The sequence below is a fragment of the Nuphar pumila genome, chromosome 13 (genome assembly GCF_984573655.1).
Source record: "Nuphar pumila chromosome 13, dmNupPumi1.hap1.1, whole genome shotgun sequence".
NCBI lineage: Eukaryota > Viridiplantae > Streptophyta > Magnoliopsida > Nymphaeales > Nymphaeaceae > Nuphar > Nuphar pumila.
This window is the reverse complement of record NC_143261.1, coordinates 94,419,642-94,441,845: the sequence shown is the minus strand read 5'-3', so window position 1 is coordinate 94,441,845 and position 22,204 is coordinate 94,419,642. Positions and strand designations below refer to the sequence as shown.

Sequence of the window (22,204 nt, the reverse complement as noted above, 5' to 3'; positions counted from 1 at the left end):
CAGAAGGGGTCGATTCACCTATCATTTCACATTATTTATTATTTTTTAAATATTTCTTATTGTTTAATAACAAGGTGAAAAGTTGCTGATTGGCAAACGAGTCGATTCTATTCGGAGGTTATTTAAGAAACCGATTCATCAGGTGAATCGATTTTAACAACATTGAAAAAAAATCACCTATTTTAGCAACAATACATTGGTAACATTGCAATAAAATGGTTCCTAATATCCGTACATTTTTACGCCTTTTGTGATTTATAATTATTATTTGTGATACATTTATATAATTTCTTCCATAGTAATTCTCCTGAGATTTTCCCCCAAAGAAATTTATCGCGAATTTTTCCTCGCCGAGATTTTCCCCAGAACGATATCAACGCCCTCTGATTACGGTCCTGGAGAGACAGTGGGATGGAACTCCCACGACCGAAAAGGGAACCCCTCTAATCCCTTCGTCGCCATCTCTCTCTCTCTCTCTCTCTCTCTCTCTCTCTTATCGTTTAGTTCCCTCGTCCCTCTTCCATTCTTCCTGTCCCTCATCCACTCGTTTGGGTGTCTATTGCCATCCTCAAACTTCCCTTCCCCCAAAAATCTGTGTGACCTAAAGAAGCGTCGTGACGAAGACCACCTGCAACTGTTTAGGCGAGGACTGTGTTCACTTCGTCATCCCCAACTTCTTTGCACCTTCCCATGGTTAGTGCTCTTGTTCCTTTTTTTTAATACCTTTTGTGTTTCGGAAATGAAAATGTAAATGCCTAAAATGTATGCATAGTGGGATTCTTCTTATCTGTCTTCTGTAGACGTTATCCCCATAACCTTTCTTTGAAGCATTGCCATCACCTGCGACCGAAACGCCACGTTTAACGATACTTGAATGCCTCCCTCATTTCTCTTATTTGGAGTCCTGTTCGATGCGCCAACAATGGTACCAGAGCACATTCTAAAGAGGATTGGAGCAGCAAAGCTCTCCAACATCAAAAATTCCAATCGGTCTCTTAAAGTTGACTCTAATTGCAGCAATCCAGTATGCCCAAACCCCTTCTCTAGTATTGATTTACTGCAGTGGATAATCTGCACAACAATCGGATTGGATGCATGTACACATCCATATAGGCTGCTTTATTGCCTAATCAACCCTAACTGGTTGGTTTAGGCATTTCATCGAGTAGTTTGTCTGCAACACCACATATTGCAGAGTAAGACTTGTTGCGATTTTTTCATTCTCACTATGCATGGCAGACCACGTCAACCAAATTGAATAAAGCATGTACCTTGATTGTTAAGCATTCATTTGGATCTTTTTTCATGGTAACCACCGTCATAGGCTTCCAAACTGCTGTTTTTTTTTTAGAGACATTAAACCACATTTTGGTGAGCTATGCATTCTGCATAGGACGGCCTGAAACGCCTTCGACATAGCAAACTCTTTAAACCTTGACTAAAACCCACACAAGAACACTCACATCGTCTGATTGCATGTAACCATCATCTGTAGAACCTTTTCTCTGTGGAATGTCTTGTACATCCTTGTCCACCAAATAGTGTGAGAGCCTTTCGGTTGCATGATCCGTTGCTAGAACTAGTTCCGTATTCACAGGCCTTAGGGATTTCTTGACTGCAACCTGTTGGTAGTCAAAAGCCCTCTCTTTAGCATTCTTCTCGCTTGATCATCATCAGAATCCGGCGTATTTTTGGGTCTGCACTTTTGGGCATTCTTCTGGTGATCATTGGAACTTCTGTCATCTTATTGGTTGATTAACTCTTATATGCTGGAACTCTTTCTTCAATGAATGGATACCATTTTGGGTTGGCCTGCTTTTGTTCTAAGAAAAGCAGCCTCACCACCCAAGCCAACCCTAGGAAAAAGGCCGCTTTCGTCAATGAATAGTGCGAGTAGTTTGTCTGCAACACCACATGTTGCAGAGTAAGACTTGTTGCGATTTTTTCATTCTCACTATGCATGGCAGACCACATCAACCGAATGGAATAAAGCATGTACCTTGATTGTTAAGCATTCATTTGGATCTGTTTTCATGGTAAGCACCACCGTAGGCTTGCACATCTTTTTTAGAGACATTAAACCTCCTTTTGGTGTGCTACGGATTCTGCATAGGACGGCCTGAAATGACTTCGACAAAGCAAACTCTTTAAACCTTGACTAAAACCCACACAAGAACACACACATAGTCTGATTGCATATAACCATCATCTGTAGAACCTTTTCTCCATGGAATGTCTTGTACATCCTTGTCCACCAAATAGTGTGAGAGCCTTTCGGTTGCATGATCCGTTGCTGGAACTAGTTCCATATTCACTGGCCTTAGGGATTTCTTGACTGCAACCTGTTGGTAGTCAAAAGCCCTCTCTCTTTAGCATTCTTCTCGCTTGATCATCATCAGAATCCAGCGTATTTTTGGGTCTGTGCTTTTGGGCATTCTGCTGGTGACCATTGAAACTTCTGTCATCTTATTGGTTGATTAACTCTTATATGCTGGAACTCTTTCTTTTGTCTCTTTTTTTTTTCTTTTTAATCCGAGAGCAGTCTTCTATCAAAGAGCGGATAAGATCACAGTGGATACCATTTTGAGTTGGCCTGCTTTTGTTCTAAGCAGCCTCACCACCCAAGCCAACCCTAGGAAAAAGGCTGCCTTCGTCAATGAATAGTGCGAGTCAATGGTACGAAAGACAACACTGCATATATGCGAATTAGCTTCCGTTAAAGCACTCACAAAGCTGCATTAGTAGTGCCAAAGCACACTCCAGGATGACCACTAGATGGGAAAGAGGTAGGGCTTTCTATCAATCACAATCATGAATATAGAGAAATCTAGAATCATTCTTTTCTAACAATTCCTCTGCAAATGCTATGTTTATACAAATTTTATTGTCCAGTGGTTCAAAGTTATTAAACAATGATGGTTATGATTACTGAAAAGGACATGCTGGTGATTATGTTCTATTGATATTACGTATTAGTGGCTGCAACTTATGCTATTAATCTCTGACGATTCTTAGTTGTTGTATTTAGAAATCAGTGCATCACTCGTTTTTGAAAATAAATGCTAGGCTTGCTAGCTATTATGCTTTCTGTATTTATAGAAAAGTATATACAATGTTTCAGAATTGCAGATAAGCTGTTTTGTTATTCTAAAATTGCAGTATAGCTGATATAAGCATAGGATATGCTGAGCATGATTCAATACTTGCTAAAATTGCTAAAGGATTATTATGATATTCTTAGAATTGCATAAAAATCATCAAGAGTGTTGACAATTTGTATTTTATAGTTACATTGATCATGCAAGTTAGTTAATTACATGATTCATGATTATTAATTGAGAGAGAATGTAAAATTATTTGATCATTTTGGTTAAAACATTCCTTTTTGAAAGTATCCAGTACCTAATAGTTTTTTTTAATCTCAATATTTATGGTTTTCTTTGATATACAAAGATTATATATTGAGGATTTTTAAAAGTGGTTGGGGCAAAGGTTGCTGCTATTGAGTTAGCAAAAACCACCAAATTAGATGGGACAAATTTTAGTATGTGGAAGTGTAAAATCGGGTACATCCTTGTAGATGAGAATATATCATATGTACTTGAATCTAAACTCCCAATCAAGAATAAAAAACAATTGAACAAGAAAAGAAGGATTATGACAAATTTTTAGAAGATGACATATTAGCTAGAAATGCAATGTTGGCATTCATGCAAGATTATTTAATAATGGGTTTTGAAGATTATAAAATTGCCAAAGAAATGATGGTTGCCATTAAAGAAAAATATGATACCACCTCAGAGACTCACATTCAACTTCTTCTTAAACAATACAAATCGTTCAAAATGAAAGAGGGGGATAATGTGATTGATCATGTAAATAAGATGTTGGTCATGGCCAAGGATCTCACTAGAGATAGTAACACCATTCCTGAAAGGATGCAAATTTTGACTATACTCATTAGTTTACCATTATCCTAAAAAGTTGTAGCAACAACACTTGGGTTGAGCTCTACCCATGTTTCCCTTCTTGAGTTACCCTTAGAACTGGTGTTAGAGCAAGAACACATGAAATGCGAGACAAAATCAGAACTTCTAGTTACTAATGACCAGGGTGAATCTAGTCATAGACAGTTCATCATGAAAAGGGTAAGTTTCATTGTTTTGAACCCAAGTTCAAAAGGAATAATAATAATAATTATAATAATAATAATAACAGGTTCAATCTTAAGGCTCAACCTAATAAGCCCCCAAAACAACACCCATCGCTTCTTGCTTTTGGCAATTGTTTTGTCTGCGGCATGCACAAACACTTCAAGGCGAACTGTCTAAGACATGACAATGATGACAAGCATTAGGATGGTGGAAGCAAGCAAATATCTTGCGTGGTCAGAGGATGTCTTATTGTCAATAAGAAGATTGATGGATAGTGGATTGACTTTGGGGCTACATGACACTTTGAGTATCCAAAGAGGGAGCAATCAATTTGGTAGACTGCAAGTCTAGGGAACATCCTATGCTCCACATGGGGAATAACACCTATTGTAACATGGTAGGTGCTGGGTCATATATACTCCCCATTGCCGATGAAAATATCACTTTATCTGATGTATTTTATGTTCCTTCCATGAGGCATAACGTTGTGTCATCAGTCCCTATGTTGGTGAATAAGGGTTTTGATGTACGCTTTTGAGCTGGTTTTATAACCATCGAAAAGTGGAGTCGGGTTCTATTTACGGGTAGTTTTGTACTCGATCATGGATTATTTATGGTCGATGTGATTGAAAAGCATGTTTGATTTCATTTCATTTGATTTGATTAATAAAGATGCTTTGATTTGATTTGCTTGAAATGAATATCATCATAATCCCCAATATGATAATTATGAAGATCAATACTTATATATCATCTCTGTGCAGAAAATGTGTTGAAATCCTTTTTCCATAAAATATGATTTTATTTTTCACAAATTTATAGAACCTGAATTAATGATGATCTACTTATGGTTTTATGGCCATCGTTGAGAATAGTAAGCTAGCAATTAAGTTTGATCATCACATCGAGTAAAAAATGTATGGAGCTCCTTTATTTTGTTTAAACGATTTTTTATGGATCATTAATGAGATAAATTATTTACATATTTTTATTGAAAATTGTTGGTTCTCTTAAATTTGTAAGTATTATTCTTAGACATAATGACAATACATGGATCCTTGGGAAAGCAAAAGGCAATCTAAGTAATTAAGGCTAGCCAAGGTTTTTCTCTCGGTTGGAGAGATTTAATTATTCTCATTGGTACCAGGTTTACTTGTACAAGGATCTTACATATATTAATTGCTCTCAAGTGGTTTACTGTTCAAGAACAAGTAAATCAGGCGTGCAAGTGGAAGAAGTATTTGTAGCTTGAAACAATCAGTAGAATCATGGTACGGTACAATTCAAACAACATTGGTTATGATTATAAGGTTGCAGTCAGTTTGATTGAAAGTCAAACCATGACAACTTATTGAGTTAAAATAAATTGTTTAAAGCATGGTTCATGGTAGAATGATTCAAGAGAGACTCTAAAGCATCATGATGGATGAGGTCCCATTTATCTTATGAAACAGAAATGCAATCATGATTTGGATATAATATCATGACAATACCATGATAAGTATTTAAACTTTGAGTAATGAGAGTAATATGCATCATGGTTCATTCTTTTGGCTCTCATGGTGAAGATGTTGACATGCGTGTGAGTCATGACATACATGCACGTTAGGTCTCCAAAAGGCCTCATGTCTGTGGAGTCCACGTCCCCATTAAAGTAGCAGTCGTTTTGAGTTAAAAAGCTTTTGACAAAATTTATCTTTGATAATTTTTCCTATTTACCTTTTAAACAAATTTTCAAAAATCGTCTTCGTCTATTCATTTGGATAAAAGGTGAGAATGAGATAAATGTGGGAGTCGTTTGGTTTCTCCAGAGGTGCCACTCTCTACAAATGGTGAGGATGGGAGAACGATCAATATAATCAAAGGGAAGATATCCTAATTGACAGTAGTGATTTCCTCTCAGGTAGAAGTGGTCTGCGTTTGTCGATCACTAGTCTAATGACATTTGAGTGCCTCCCTCATTTATCTTGTTGTTGGAGTCCCATTCACTGCACCAATAGAAAGTCATCATCCAATATCCTAAAGTTCATCGCAGCCAACTAGTCAAGACTAGGAATGTAGTATTTGAAGTATCATTCTTCAACAAGGAGATCAAATGCATGATGAAGGATTAGCTCCTAATGTTTCTCATCTCTGTTTTTCTACTGTTGTAATGTTCAAAAAGATTCATGAGAATCAAGAATGTGTTTGAACAAGTGACATTTAAGGAACTGTATTTTCAAGTTGTACAATTTTTTTGTCTCATTTTGTTTTCTTCTCTTTGAGCCAGTTTTGCTTGCACAGTGAAGCTCTCTTCCCCTTTGCCTTGTTGAGGAGATAAACATATAAAAGATCATTAGGCTATTGTGGACTAACAATTCCCTTAGAAGGTCATTAGACTATAAGTTTACACTAGAATCTGGGGTCAAATTTGATGCTTATGATCCAGGCTGCTCCCCTCCCTATGATGAAGCTTATCACACATTGTCTCACTAATCAACCAACCAATCTTGCTTGGACAGTGGAAAGAGCCACAATGGACAACGGTGATGGAATAGCTGTTGGGTGGTTCGGACACCCGATCTTTGGAGATCCATGGGCCTTCTTATTAGTTGCCTTCACTTTATTTACTTCACATTCATGCACCCTATTGGCCATCCCTTATGCATTAACTTTTCCCATGTTTTTTTAAGAAGACTGCATGTTTTTTATTTTTTTGAGGAAAAATCTCAATAATATTATTCTGAAAATTTTCTTGTGACTACATATGCTTAGGGAAGGTGAATATGAGTGTTTATCAATGCTTAAAACAGACTAAGTTCAAATAGAGGAGCCCAAAAACCATGTTCACATTGTTCTCAGTATTAAAATCGACAAACATGAGTAGACCTTATCTGTGTAATGTTTCTTAGTACAAGAAGAAGGTGAACATTTCAATCATGAGCATGTTTCAAAAGCGGGAAACTCCTTGCTTCCCTGAAAGGAGGGGAAGCTTTGGGAACCCACTTTAGAAATATGAGAAACCTGCTTTTCTTTGTGGGAAGCCCGTTTCTCTTGATGGCGCAGCAGATGGGATTCAAATAAGAGCGATGAGAGAGGCATCTGAGTGTCGTTAGACTGGCGATTGATAGGGAAAAACCATCTCTTTCACAAAGAGTCTCAACAGTTTTTTAGGGAATCTCTTCATTGTGATACATCTTGATTGTTCCCTCATTCTCTCCATTTTTAGAGGGTGGACCCTTGCAGAAATGGAATGGCTTCCACATATCTCTCATTCTCATCTCAATCTAAGTAGAGAGATAAGAGATTTGAAAAACAATTTGAAAGGTAAACTGAAAAATTACCAAAAATAAATTTCGTGAAAAACTTTTTAACTAAAAAATTGACTGCTATGTTAATGGGGACGTGGGCTCCACTGGCATGAGCCCTCTTGGCCACCTAGGGCTTGCATGTGCCACGATGCACATGCACTCCAACATCTCCCACTTGGACATGAGAGCCGAATGCATGCACTATGATTCCTGTCGCTCCCACTATTTTGAGTTCAAATGCTTATCATGGTATTGTCATGATATTATATGCAAATCATGACTGCATTTCCATTTCATAACATTTATGGGACCTCGTTCATTATGATGTTTTAGGTTTTTTTTCTAAATCATTCTATCATGAATCGTGTATCAAACAATTTATTTTAACTTACGTTGCCATGGTTTGATTTTCAATCAAACTGACCACAACCTTATAATCATAACAAATACAAAACAATTTGTTGGCTCTTCCAGCTTCAAATTAGTTATGAAGCTATTAACCCAAAGGGCTTTCATGACTACCACACCAGAGACTGTATCTTTGTCATATGTACATAATGGGCATTAAATATTGTTTCTTATTTAAGAAACAATAACTTCTCCAAAAATGATTAAAAATACTATTTTCCTTGTCATAGTTGGCACCAAAGTAGCTTTCAATTTTCTGTAAACCATATATCAAACTATCACTTAGCATATGACATATATAATGCAATGACAAACAATAAATATGCTCCACTGTTCAAGATATGTATGCATAAGATATAATTAGAAACACTACTTCCAACTAAATGAAAACTAAGTTATTATAGTCAGATATTTCAGGTTAAGAAGGATCTTTTCCACTTGCATGTTTGACTAACTTATCCATGAACAGTAAACTACTTGGGAGAACAATTAATGTATGTAGGATCCTTGTGGAAATAAACTTGGTACTAGTCGGAATAATTAATTTCCTCTATTCGAGAGAAAAACATTGGTTGACCTTAATCATTTAAACTGACTTCCACTTTCCTATGGATCCATGATGTTGTCTATATATCTAAGGGTACTACTATAAAAATTGAGGAGAACCAACAAATTTCAATAAAAATAGTAGGGTATTTATTTCATCAATGATCCATAAATTTGTTTAAATAAAATGGAGGAGCTTTAAACATTTTCAACCATTTAACATATTCAATGTGATGATTAAACTTAATTGGGAACTCATTGTTATCAATAGTGGCCACAAAATCATAAGTGCATAGACATTAATTTGGGTTCCATAAATATGTGAAAAACTAAAACTACACTTATGAAAAAGGATTTCATAATATTTTTCATAAAGATATGATATAAAATTATTGCACTTTATAATTATCAAGCAAGAAATTGCGATTATACTCATTCATTTCAAGCAAAACATAGTCTAAACATCTTTACTAATCAAATCAGATGAAATGAATGTTAGAAGAGTCGATATAATGTAATAGAGGGGTATTTATGTCATTTGTGTGTAATATGACATGTTGGGTATTGTAATGTTATGTGAAGGGCAATTCTGTACATCAACATATAATGTTTATATAAAAGAATGTCCCAAAGGAAGAGGGCACGATCCTAATTCTCCCATCTCTTTCTCCTTTATTTCTTATTTTTCTTTCTTTATTGAAGAGACTACAAGGCACACATCCCAAGGTTGATTTCTGCCAATGAAATCAAACATCTTTCTCAATCACATTAACCATAAACAATCCATGCTTGGGTACAAAACTATCCATAAATAGAGCTCGATCTCACTTTTCGATGGTTAGAGAACCGATTCAGAAGCAATTATCAAAACCTTGGTCATGAGTAACTATAAGTTCAGATTTGGTCTTGTGTTTCATGTACTCCTGCTTTAAATGCTAATTTCAAAGGTAACTCATGAAGGGAAACAAGGGTTGAGCTCAATCTGAGTGAGCTATAAGTTTCTATAATAATGGTAAACAATTGAGTATAGTCAAAATTTGCATCCTATTAGGAATGGTGTTACCAGCTATAGTGAAATCCTTGGCCGTGACTAACATCTTATTTACATAGCCAACCACATTGTCTCTTTCTTTCATTTTAAATGAATTATATTGTTCGAGAAGAAGTTGAATGTAAGTCTCTGAGGTGGTATCACATTTTTCTTTTATGACCACTGCCATCTCTTAGGCAATTTTGTAATCCTAAAAAAACGTAATTAGATCATCTTGCATGAATGTTCACATTGCATTTTTGGCTTTATCATGGTTCTTATCTTTCTTAGTTGACTTGTCATTCTTAATTTGGGGGTTAGATTCAAGCACACATAATATCTTCTCATCTATAAGGTTTTACCAATCTTATGCTTCCACGTACTAAAATTTGTTTCATATAATTTAGTGGGTTTTGCTAACTCAATAGCAACAACCTTTGCCCCCACCACACTTAAAATCCCTAAAAAAAAGAAGAAATTTTCGTGTAAAAAACACGAAGAAATCTAGATTTAAGAAAAAAAGTATATATAACAATACAATCACAAAAAGCATGCTTGACACAATATGTGCTATTTTCAGCCAGAATCATGAATTTTGGCAATTCCGTGTTGGAGGATGAATCCATATGATAGCTATGGATCTTTATCTATCCTTCGTACTGATAATATCTCTGGGTTTGCAGCGATAACTTGGTATGTTTGCTAGACAACCATTAACTAAAATATGTCTATGATTAACTAATTGCCTGGCTCCAGGAATAGTTGAATCCATACCTAATTGAAAAAGGAATTTTATCCAAATGCATCTCAAGTAGTTATAGTAAAACCTGGCCCGTTGAACCGTTTGCTTTTCTAGCGATATGAACATATTGAAGTAGTTGTCCCTCCGTCAGACAATAATGAAAACACAATTTCTATTTTTTCTCTAAACCAATATTATATTGAGATATTTTCCTAGAGCAGGATCAGTTTCTAAGGTCACTTGTAGATCTAGGTTTTTTTACTAGTTAGTCCTGGGTAAGCCTCTAGACAGCATATTTTGTAGCACACATCAAATATTTTAAATAATCTTGGCCATACAAAAAAAACTACTGCTTGAGGAAGTTCTGAATATATCTTCTGCAATTTTAGAACTTGAAAATCATTATTTTGTACTTTCAAAGTAGTACAACTACTTTCTTGAATTTTCAAATAACTAGCAGCATACATAAGTTTTAAGCAGCACTCTTTTTGCAATTTTAGAATGTTAGGACCATGGTTGTACGTATCGTACCATATCATACCATATCGTACGATACAGTATGGTACAATACGTATCGTTACTTTTGAGTTTTACTATACGATATACACTCGTATCGCAATACGAGTGTGTATCGTACCTGTATCGGGTGTATCATACAATACACCCATGTATCGTGCTGTATCGTATGATACAATATCAGCACACTTAAAAAGGCCGAAAGTTGTCTTTCTTCTTTTTGGGTTTAATAGAGTCTGTTAGAAGGGGACCCACGAACCTTAGGTTCTGTGAGATCGATTTGGGGGCCGATTCGTGCACAAGGAAGAGGGCTTTTGCGATTTTATCAAGAGTGCATTTTCACTATTTTTTCACTCAAGGAAGTGGGTTAAGGTATGAAATCCCTATTCTTTGTTTCTTATTGAATGTTTTTGGGGAAAGGTGTGTCTGATGCTTATGCTTTGTTTATCAGATAGAAATTCTGGATATATTTGGTCAATGATTTGCATGCTGTTTCTGTTTTATTTTTTCAGAACGATTTGAGCTGAATGTTATCCACTAGTTCCAGACACCAAATGTGCTTGGGGTAGGCTTCATTTCTTTGAGTCCAGAAGATGGCTGGAATTGGCCATCGGAGCGATAAATCTGTTGATGAATTTAGATGTGAAAATAATGAAGGCACTGCAGCTCGTACAAGACCTTTTAGCATGGAGGATATATTGTTAAGAAGGGAAAATAAAAAATTAATAGCTAACACAGAAATCATAGATGCAAAGAAGCCACTGGATGGTAAATCTGTTGAAAGTGTTTGTGATCTCCCTGAATCTGGTACAGATTATAGCCAAAAGAATGATTCTACTGTTGAAAATGTGAAAAAGGTCAATTTGGTAGATTCCATGAGAAAAAGATCCAACAGTGACAAGGAAATGGTGCAAGATGGTTTTTCAAAAGCCAATCAGAAGGAAGTTCATGATGTAGAGCGCTCATTTAAATCGATATCTCACAAGGATAAGAGCAGAGATAGAGGACATACAGATGAAATATCTCACAAGGATAAGAATAGGAACAGGGGACATACAGATGAGAAAAGGAGAAGCCACCGTCGACGAGAGGAAGGCCATGAGACTGGTTCTGAAATCATCAAGGTTGAGAAGAAGCAGTACAAAGAGATGAGACTAAAGGACAAGATTGGTGAGTTGGATAGAAATTTTGAAAGAGAGGACAAGAGAGAAAGCAAAAGGAGACATGAAACTGGAAGTGTTGACAGAAAGCTGGAGGCTGATGGGTATGATACTAAGAAACATGATTATCAGAGAAGGCAGGATGACTCTTATTCAGACAGAAAATTCCGAAAGAAAGTGTCATCTAAGGTTTCTCAGGATTCCTATCGTGAAGAACCGAGGCCAAAACGGAGAAGATCAGTGAGTCGAGAACACCGTAAAACCAGAGATAGATCAGTTTCTGCCTCCCCAAGGGAACATAAGCGCACGTCTTACCGAGAGTGGAAACATGATGACCCATCCCACTATTCCGTTAAGGAGAAGTATGACCGGCCACATTATGAAGGAGGAGATAAAAATAGGAAAAGCAGTACCAATGCTGGGGGACATCATCGGCGATATGGTGATAGTGGAATTGGTGGGTATTCCCCAAGAAAGAGAAGAACAGAGTCCGCTGTTAGAACCCCTTCTCCAACAATTCGCTCCCCTGAAAGGAGAAATGCTGCTTGGGATATCCTGCCTACTGGTGCAGAAAATGGTGCTTCTGTTCCCACATTGGCTGCTTTGCATTCCTCCCAACAAACTTTGTCAAATGGACCTGAGATACCTGCAACATCCCCTGTCATATCAACTGCTCCAAATCCGTACCCAGCAGCTACTGCAAATGTTGCATCCTCAGTAAAAAACAGTGCCCCAGAAGATGCTATTCAGCTCACACAAGCAACTCGGCCATCAAGGAGGCTCTATGTGGAAAATATACCAGCATCAGCTTCTGATAAAGGGTTATTAGAATGCTTCAACAAATTTCTATTGTCCTCTGGTACTAATCATGTTCAAGGAAAGCCACCATGCATCAGCTGTATGGTGAGTCTTATTTATGGTTGTTCAGTTGGCCATAGTTTGGCATGCCACGTGTGTATTCATGATGCAGTTCAATTTTTTCCCAGATAAACAAGGAGAAGAATCAGGCCATTTTGGAATTCCTCACCCCAGAAGATGCAACTGCAGCTCTTTCTTTTGATGGCAATTTCTTTTCTGGGTCAGTGCTCAGAACAAAGCGGCCTAAAGACTTCGTTGAAGCTGCAGTAAGATCCACATGCTTTAGAATTCTGTTTTTTCAGTCTGCATCCTGCTACAAAAACAAGTTTCATTTTTATGGTTATTCTCTTTTGGCCAACAAATATTTCTAGTTTTTTTATCGTTAAAACTGATTAAGTTTTAATAATCAATCTAGAACTAGCATCTTTTAGATGATGATGGAAGATGATGATGTATGGTAGCTATATATGCCTAATGACCACTAGACTGCCTTACTGAAAAAAGAAGCCTTGTTTTCTCCTCTCTTAGCCTTCATTTATCTAATAGTACAAAAAATTGATGAACTTTTCTGTGATGCATAACTGTAAAAACTGCCCCTTGTAATTCATATTGTAGAATGTATTGAATCAAATAGATATATAGGTAATTACATATATAAATATATATGATATACATTTACATAAGTATACTTACCTACATATATATTATGCAAAATATATACATTGTAATTCATAAAATTTATAAAGAAATGCATTAATAATGTACATATACATATGGCTCGTCTGAGTCATAAGTTGACCCAACCTAATCATAGTTGAGTAATGTGAACTCGGCTGACTTGGCCGAGTCCTGTGGAAAACCTGGTTAGACAAGTTTTTTGACCAGGTCAATGTGCGAGTTGAACCTAGTCAACTGAGTCACTGAGTTGACTTGGTGAGTTTTTAAATATTGTAACAGGGTCACAAGATTTGCTAAATTGGGCCTTGCACCATGGAGGCTGTGTGCTAAGTTGTGTTTGGCAGGTTGTCGGTGATCCAGTTTACCACTTTGAACGGCTTCACCTTTTTCATTGGGAAAGAGACAAAGAAAGGCTACTGAAAATACTTCTAGTTGTGTAGTCACTGTTGGTATTCTTTTGGGGTGGTGAGGGAGAGCTTGAGACTGCTAAAAAGACTATGGCATTTTCTAGATGGATAATTGTAATGAGCACTCTTTTCTCCATGTTGTGCTGCTGCTCAAGCATGCTTTCGGTCATCAGTTTCTCATGTTCATATGCCTATCAATGGGGTTTACAGGCATTCGACCTATCCAATCTGAAGTTGCTTAGAACAAGTGTATTATGTCGACATTCTTGATAATTTCTGTTTATTTCTTTGGAAATGATGGTTCTATTTGGTACTTTTTCCTTGGGTATTTTTTTTCAAATAATTAACTGTTTTGAAGTGTGCGATGCCAGATATTTCAACAGACATGCCCATACAATTACTTTCCATACTCCAGATTGAGATTTTTGTGTATCCAAACATTTGCAAGTTCTACTTGTTCCTGACTATTTCAACAGGCATAAACTTGTTGTGAGTGGTCAATAGAGTTGCACTGTACCTTTACAAAAGAGGAAAAGAAAAAAAGATAAAATAAGAACAAGACTTGTACTCTGACACATGCACTCTGTCATGAAGGATTCCATCTTTTAGTTGTATAAGGGTTCATTTGTATTTCCTACATGATTGTGCCTGCCTTTTAACCAACTGTTTGCTTTTGATGCAAAGAACTGCTCAACTTTTAGTTGGTGACCTTTAGAAGTATCATTTAACACTTAACAGGCACCAGATGTAGCATATGATTATTTACACTATTTAACTGTTGGGTTGTTGTGTTCCTTTTAGTACCTGTGGTATGTCTGAGTTATTGAGCTACCTTGAGTTTGGTTAGACTTGTGGCATGGTATGCTACTACTACTATCTAATATTAATTGTTTGTTCATTGATTTAGATTATGTGTTGAATTTTAATTTTAACGTAATTTTCTTGAATCTTTCAGGATGCTGGTGAGCTGTATATCTAGTTTTTGCAAGATCATGATACTTAAATGAAAGAAGTGTTGCCCTACAACATATGTTTGATACACGAACTGCTAGCTTCCACTTGAAATAAATGCAGTATTAATAAAAAAATGGTTTTATTTTTCTAGGGCTTGGGAATATATCATGGTATGCCCTTGTCAGTTTAGTTGATTAGCTTCCACCTGTGATGCTTTCTCTATCTTTATTGTGTAGAGTTGTGTGATGTCTTCAGAGAAACAAGGTCAAACATCTATTCATCTCATGTTTTTTTCTTAATAAAAATCTTCTTTGTAGAACATTCATGCAGTTCTTTTCATTTTGTCATTGTTTTCCTTTTAGTACCTTTTCTCATTGATGTATGTAAAGTTGTAACTATTGCTTGTCTTTAGAATGGTAATTTCATGTTTCTGAGGTATATTATCCATGTAGCAGGTTTTCAGACACTTGCTATTTTCATGCAGACTGGAGCTCTGGATAAATCGGGAGCTAACATTGATTCAATATCTGATTTTGTAAAAGATTCACCAAACAAGGTAATGTTGTATTGACATGTTATATTCCCAACAGAATGGTGCTTTGCATTTTGCTTGTTATGGGTCATCATATAGCAATATGTTCTTTGATTCTAGATATTCTTTATATTGTTTAGCTGAATGTTTGATTTTGTTTTTACATCAAATTTTGAAATGGAAGAACAAATGTTCCACAAAATAAAAAAAAGGGAATGGTCCCAATGGATGCTCCTGTTGAGACTTGAATTAGTAGCACAGCATTTGGAGAACATAATTGTTTCTTCTAAGCAGCCACCTGGTTTTGTGCCGCATCAGTCAATATTGAATCTTTAAGTGGTTTTACGGATGGTGGTTGAATTTTCTGCTTTGGATCTAGTTATCCATACATAATGAACCACAAGACCCATGAGTCAAAACTCAAACATCAGTATGCATGTATTTATGCCATTTATTTGTGAGTTAAAGTTTCAAAAGTGCAATATGAAATTGAATTCTATTTTAGTGATATTGGGCTGGAGCTACATGACTGTTTCTTCTTAACAGCAATGGTGTTGTTTCTCACAATGTATATTCTCTATAGTGTATTCTTCACATCGGTCTTCCTTTTCTAATTCTTCTCTTGGTGTTACATTTGGCTAACATACATCTGCTATATTTTCTATGATTTCCTAACAGATAACCACTTTCCTTACTTTTTGCAGTATGTTGTTGGGAAATTTCCATGTAGAGACCTGCATTTTGCTTATAGTTCCAGAAAAAGACATCTTTTCTGATAATTGTCAAATAAGGATCTGATGTGACCTATCATTATCGACCACTTAACCAAAATTAAATGTTCTAAATTAATGAAAATACCCTTCACCCCTCTTTCTCCACTGTCAGTGTCAGGCAATCATGTGTTTTTAGAAGGTAAAATAGGAACTGTTTACAAAAACTTAGAAGTTTCCCAAGGTTAACAAAGGTCCCTATTTGACACTTTTTGAGAAACATTAGGCCTGGAATTGGGGTCTAGGAGAGGTTGGTGCACATGGAATATCAGGTAAAAGGTGGGTCTGAACCAGGAATTTTCCCTATGTAGTTCATGTGCCTTTGCTCCATTCTCTTGCATTGTGTTTGTTTCCCAAGTAATGATTTTGCTACTGCCATGATGTCTATCAGTTTGAAAATTTAATGGCTTATAGTTTTGAATTTTTTTTTGCTTGCAGATCTTTATAGGAGGTATTTCAAAAGCCTTATCATCTAACATGGTAAATTTTTCTTGTTCATTCTCGTCATATACTGTGACAATGTTTATCTCGCAGAATCATTTACATGTCATCTTGTTCCAAAAAAGGGATTGTAATCATGTTCTCCTGCAGTGTTTTCTGTATTATCTGATAAACATCTACTTTTTCTCATGAGGAAAGATCTTCATTAACTATCTAATTGCTATTTAATCCTTTTCTGCTTGTTTTGCAGCTCAGGGAGATTGTCAGTGCCTTTGGACATTTGAAGGCATATCATTTTGAACACAAGGAATTTGGCTTCTCATATGCATTTTTGGAGGTAGGTTACACAACCTGTGAACATTTTGTTATCATTTATGTTCGGCAAGAGGCTACATATCAAAATTCTTTTAATTTACTTTATGCTATTATTTTCTTTCCACAATGCTCGTAAGTTTAAGCAGTATTGCTTGTTCCAGTTTTAACCCTATTTTCCTGTAGTTCTGTGTTATGGTTTGCTGTCGTATACACAGAATTTTGTCACATCTGGCCTACATAGTGTTTGCACTCATCTCATCCGCAAACCGTATCACTACTATGGGATCAGCATTATATTGGTAGACCAATTGGAATCCAAGAGGTGTCTGTTTTGGAAAAATGCTGAGAAATATATGCAAAGGATCTTTTTCCAAAGTATAGAAAAAAAAGAACGTTTGAAAAAACTGCTGAAACTTCTATGGCAATATCATGGCAATATGGTGGTAAATATAATTTTAATTTGTTGCTTCATTCAATTCTCAATTTTGCAAATAAGTAATCTAATGAATTATATTTGTCTCCAATAGTGGTGACTCTGCTACTAAGCATAGTCACAAATATCCGTATCAGCTATATTTCGGCAGGCTATTTCTCGCGATATCATAGGTTTGGTGATAAATCTCGGGAAAATCTCGGGGCTTAAAAAATATAAAAAATAAGTATGAGAATATCATGTTTAGACAAAAAATACATAAATAATAAATTAAATAAAATGTAAAAAAATAAGAAAAACATATTTAAAATGTAAAAAATAAATAAAAACAATAAAACTAATTGATAATATCATGATAATATCACGAGAATATCACAATATTCTTGTGATAATATCTCGATATTATCAAATTAGCGGTATTTTCAAAATATTGCGATATTATTGTTTGCTGAATTTACAACGATAATATCATGATATTTTCAAAATATCACCGATATTTGTGACTATGCTACTAAGCTATTTTGATAGAATTAGTAGTTTGGAATGTTATCTAAGATCAAGGTTGTAAAAAGTGTATCATAACTCGTAAAAAATTGTATGTTTTAATAAAAAGTCCAGAAATATCCAAAAATCAGAAAAATTAGGAAAAATCATAAAAAACCTTACACATGAAACAATGATGAATTTCATAAGATACAACCATAGAATCACATATCAAGCATTTATGATAAGTCATCATCTAAGATCAAATAATAAAAAGATAATAATTCATGCATGTCTCACCTAACCTTGATCTTAGATAATAAACTTAAACATTTCTAGATAATGGCAAAATCATAAAAAATAACTCATCATAATAATGGCAAAATCATGAAAAATAACTCATCATAATAATGGCAATATCATGGCACTATGGGATCACATTTATTCACAAAAGGCTCAATGACAAATAAACTTTAGGATTTTATATACTTTTGCCTTAGCCAGAAGTTGTAGCATACGAAGACTAGTCCATTGAGCCTTTTGTGCTCCAATCTATTCCTTCTTTTTGTATGGATTTGACGCTCAAGTTTCTTTCAAATCTACTTGCACTATGTGTTTGACTAAAAATGCGAATGACAAAAGCTCTCAAATTTAAAACATTACTCCCAAATCTAGTCCACCACGTCTAAAAATGCAATAAAAAAAGAAATGAGAAAACAACAATAGATAGAAAACATCATAAATAAAAAAATAAAATTGAAATAGACAAAATAAATTACCTGGACACATCACAGAATGGTTCCGCACTGCTACAAATATCATACAATGGATTATCATACATCTTCATTTCTTTGTGAATTTCATGTTGGATGCGATAATCAGGGTTCAACCTCTTTATACAATCCAAAATTCCCCTGTTCACTTCCTTGATCAATTTAAATGTAGGGGAGTATCTAAATGCATGATTCAAATAATATGTTGCAGCTTGAAGAGGTTGATGAAGCTGCCCAATCCACCTATGATCAATGATGCACCATGTAGGCTTGTAGAGTTTTTTCTTCCCATTAAAATAATCTCTAATGTCCTCTTTTGCCTTGTACATGGCCTCATAGAGATATCACATAGCTGATTTGTCTTCATCGTCAGGCAATCTAAGAACTTTCACCTAAGGCATGCTGATTCTCAACAACTCCATGCAAGAGTCCCCAAATTCACTTATAAATACAATGTCCACAATTTTTTGGATTTCTTTTTATGAATTGTGATAAGCATTCCACTCATTTGCTGAAAACATTTTTTTGTGTGTAACTCTATTCTTTACTAGACTTTGCATTGTCAAAAAGTTCGTAGCAAATATAGTAACTGCACTACAAATCAACTCAGCACCATTTGTGTACTTTCTCATCAAGATCAAAATCCATGCATGATTCTAAATAATTTTTGTAATTTCTTGGCAGCATTCAATTATTTGTTTTATCTCATCCATGCTGCCGAAGTCCTTCAGCATGAGGTTTATGCAGTGGGCAGCACATAGGGTCCAAAAGAATATCTCATAATTTTTTGCCAATTCTTTACCAAATGGCTTATAATTTGTTGCATTATCAATGATAAATTGGACTATATTTTCAGGCTTGACCTCTTCCACAACCTCATAAAAAATCTTGAGCAACACATCTGCCGTCCTGGGCGTTTCAGATAGATTAATAGATTTCAAATACATAGTTCTTTTGGGCAATAAACAAGAGAATTTATCAAGGACATTGTCTTTTTGTCTGTTCACTGATCTACCGTGATGTTGTACCAAGTTTCTGTTAAAATGTATACTCAAAAGCATTATTGTAAGTATAAATATATATACTTATATACATAGAGATACGTATACATATATTATATGTATACGTATCTCTATATATAAGTATATATATTTATACATTTTTCTCTTTTTACCCGAAAAGGGTATTTTTGTCTTTTCACATTTTGCGCATATCCCATTTGGAATATGCTGTACTTTTTTCCTTTTTCTTTTTATTTTTGTAATTCTTTTTTTTTCTTTTATTTTTGCCTTTTTGCACATTCAAAAAGGAGCATTGGGGGTCTCCCCAATAGAGTCGTTGGGGAGCCCCCAACGGTCACAATTGTGACCGTTGGGAGCTCCCCAACGACTCCTTTGGGGAGCCCCCTCTTGCCCTCTTCTTTCTTGTATAAATAGGGGTGTTCCCCCTTGTTGTAGGAAAAGCTTGAGAGTCTCAAGCATTTGATTTTATATATTGAAATACATGCATTATTGCATGTTTATTATTTATACGCTTTTTGCGTATTTTGTTCAAGTGTTGTAAGAGTGCTTTCGTGCACTTCTTTTATAAAGTTTTTATGCTTGTTTATGTATTGTCTCTTCGTAGACAATTTCACATGGTATCAGAGCTCGGTTGGTGATTGAAGATCGTGGGATCCTCTTTTGTTCGAGTGCCTCGAAAACCGTGCCTTCGGATCTTTAGAGATTGAAGAGGTGGATCTTACTTCTCAAATATTTTAGAAGGATCTTGTGCAAAATAGAAGTTGAAACATTGTATTGGTACGTCTTTTTTCTCCTTCTCTTTACGCCTTAATGGGTGAGAAAGAGTCTCACTTTGCCCTTGGCTTCAAGTTGAATGGGTCCAACTATCATATTTGGGCCGGGAATATGGAGGCCCACATAAAAGGAAAAGGATTGTGGGGTTATGTGCAAGGAACGATTCCGGAACCGGAACCTAAGATAACCGTAATGGACGGAAGCGATATCAAGATTCTTGAGGGAGAGGAAAGAATCAAAGCTCTTGAGGAATACTCAAAGAAACACGACGAATGAGAAATGAAGAACTTCAAGATTCTTTCTTGGTTCTTCGCATCCGTCGAAACGAAGATTAATGCCAACATTATCAAATTCAAAAAGGCATCGGAAGCTTGGCATTATCTCGAGAAGATGTATATATCAAGAGATCTATCTCATAAGTATTACCTTCAAAAGAAGACCCTCTCCCTTACTCAAGGTGAAATGTCTATTAGGGAATATTTTGCCGATCTTTCCTCTATTTGGGATGAGCTCTCTATGCTTGAACCAAAATGGAGTGGAGAGGCAATTGAACTCCGCCACAAGCAACTTGAAGAAGATCGTTTCTTCAATTTTTTGAATGGGTTGAGACCGGAATTGGAGCAAATAAGGTCATCACTTCTATCCTCATTTGCTCCTCCCTCTCTTGAAGATGTTCTCACCAAATTAAGTGGTGAGGAGACTCGTATGAGTTTATGTAAACAATGACCAAGTGTTCTTATGGTCCCTTGTAATCATGAAGAAAACATTGAGGTCAATGCCGTATCAAGACCCGGAAATAATATAAAGACCTATCGTCCTCCTCATTTTAAATTCCAAAATCAAGGAGGAGATGGCGGACAAAGAGGAAAGAGGGACTATAGCAAGACTATATGTCACTTTTGTAAAGAACCGGGACATATCAAACCCGTATGTCCCAAATGAAAGAAACTTCTCGCTATGGCCACCACCGGTGCACCACAAAAGGAAGAGACATCATCAAGTGGGTCACTCTCGTTGAACCAAATAATGGAAGCCCTTCAACCTCTTCTCAAGGGAGCTACATCCGGTGCCGCCGTATCTACTTCTTCCATTCTAGGTAAAGTTTCTTGGCTTTTGGACTCAGGGGCATCTTTTCATGTCCCCAAACATGTTTTCACTTTCCGATTATTCAAAAAATGTTTCTCCATCCTTTGTTTCCACTGCGGATGGAACCTCTCTTGAAATTAAAGGAATAGGCAATTTTGAAACTAAAGATATTTTTATTCCTAAAATTAGATTTATACCTAAACTTAACTTAAATCTTCTCTCTGTTTCTCAACTCTCGGACCATGGTTGTGATATTAAATTTTCATGTGATAAATGTTTAATACAGGATCACCTGTCCGGGAAATTGATTGGGGAAGGCTTTAGAAAAGGCGATCTATACTATATGGAATCTCTTCAAGTTCCAAAATCTTTTTGTAATGTTGCCCGAAACAAAGACATAAATGTGTGGCACAAAAGACTTGGTCATCCTAATATCACCAAGTTATCCTATTTACATTTTGCAAAGGACCTATGTAAAAGTTCTTTTTCTTGTAATGACTGTATTATCGGAAAAATGCAAAGTTTACCTTTTGAGCAAAGAACTATGTTCTCATCTAAAACCTTTGAAATTGTTCATTCCGATGTTTGGGGACCCGCACCTGTTGTCTCAAAAGGAGGTTTTTCTTATTATGTTATTTTTGTGGATGATTTCTCTAGATATTCATGGATATTTTTTCTTAAGTTCAAGCATGAGGTTTTTTCGTGTTTTAAAACCTTTCATTCAATGATCAAGAATCAATTTAACAGTAACATAAAGATCTTTAGAAGTGATTCTGGAGGAGAATATCTCTCTAACCAATTTAAAATATATCTTGAAGATCACGGAATCATT

The 22,204-nt window shown here is 35.7% G+C and overlaps 1 protein-coding gene across 2 annotated transcripts in view; it reads left to right on the top strand.

Moving 5' to 3' along the window:
- The first annotated feature begins 397 nt into the window (after nucleotides 1-397).
- The window catches only part of LOC149819269 (uncharacterized), a 31,457-nt gene continuing 9,650 nt past the window's right edge, over nucleotides 398-22,204 (top strand). The window contains exons 1-6 of one of the 2 annotated variants that reach the window (XM_089985702.1): nucleotides 398-693; nucleotides 11,199-12,749; nucleotides 12,833-12,970; nucleotides 15,228-15,299; nucleotides 16,484-16,525; nucleotides 16,737-16,823. In XM_089985702.1, coding sequence (XP_089841828.1) covers nucleotides 11,280-12,749; nucleotides 12,833-12,970; nucleotides 15,228-15,299; nucleotides 16,484-16,525; nucleotides 16,737-16,823 — 1,809 coding nt within the window. In that variant the 5' untranslated portion in view covers nucleotides 398-693; nucleotides 11,199-11,279. Of the gene's footprint in view, nucleotides 694-2,654; nucleotides 2,787-11,198; nucleotides 12,750-12,832; nucleotides 12,971-15,227; nucleotides 15,300-16,483; nucleotides 16,526-16,736; nucleotides 16,824-22,204 lie in introns of those variants that run through there. The other variant, XM_089985703.1, reaches the window with a different exon arrangement.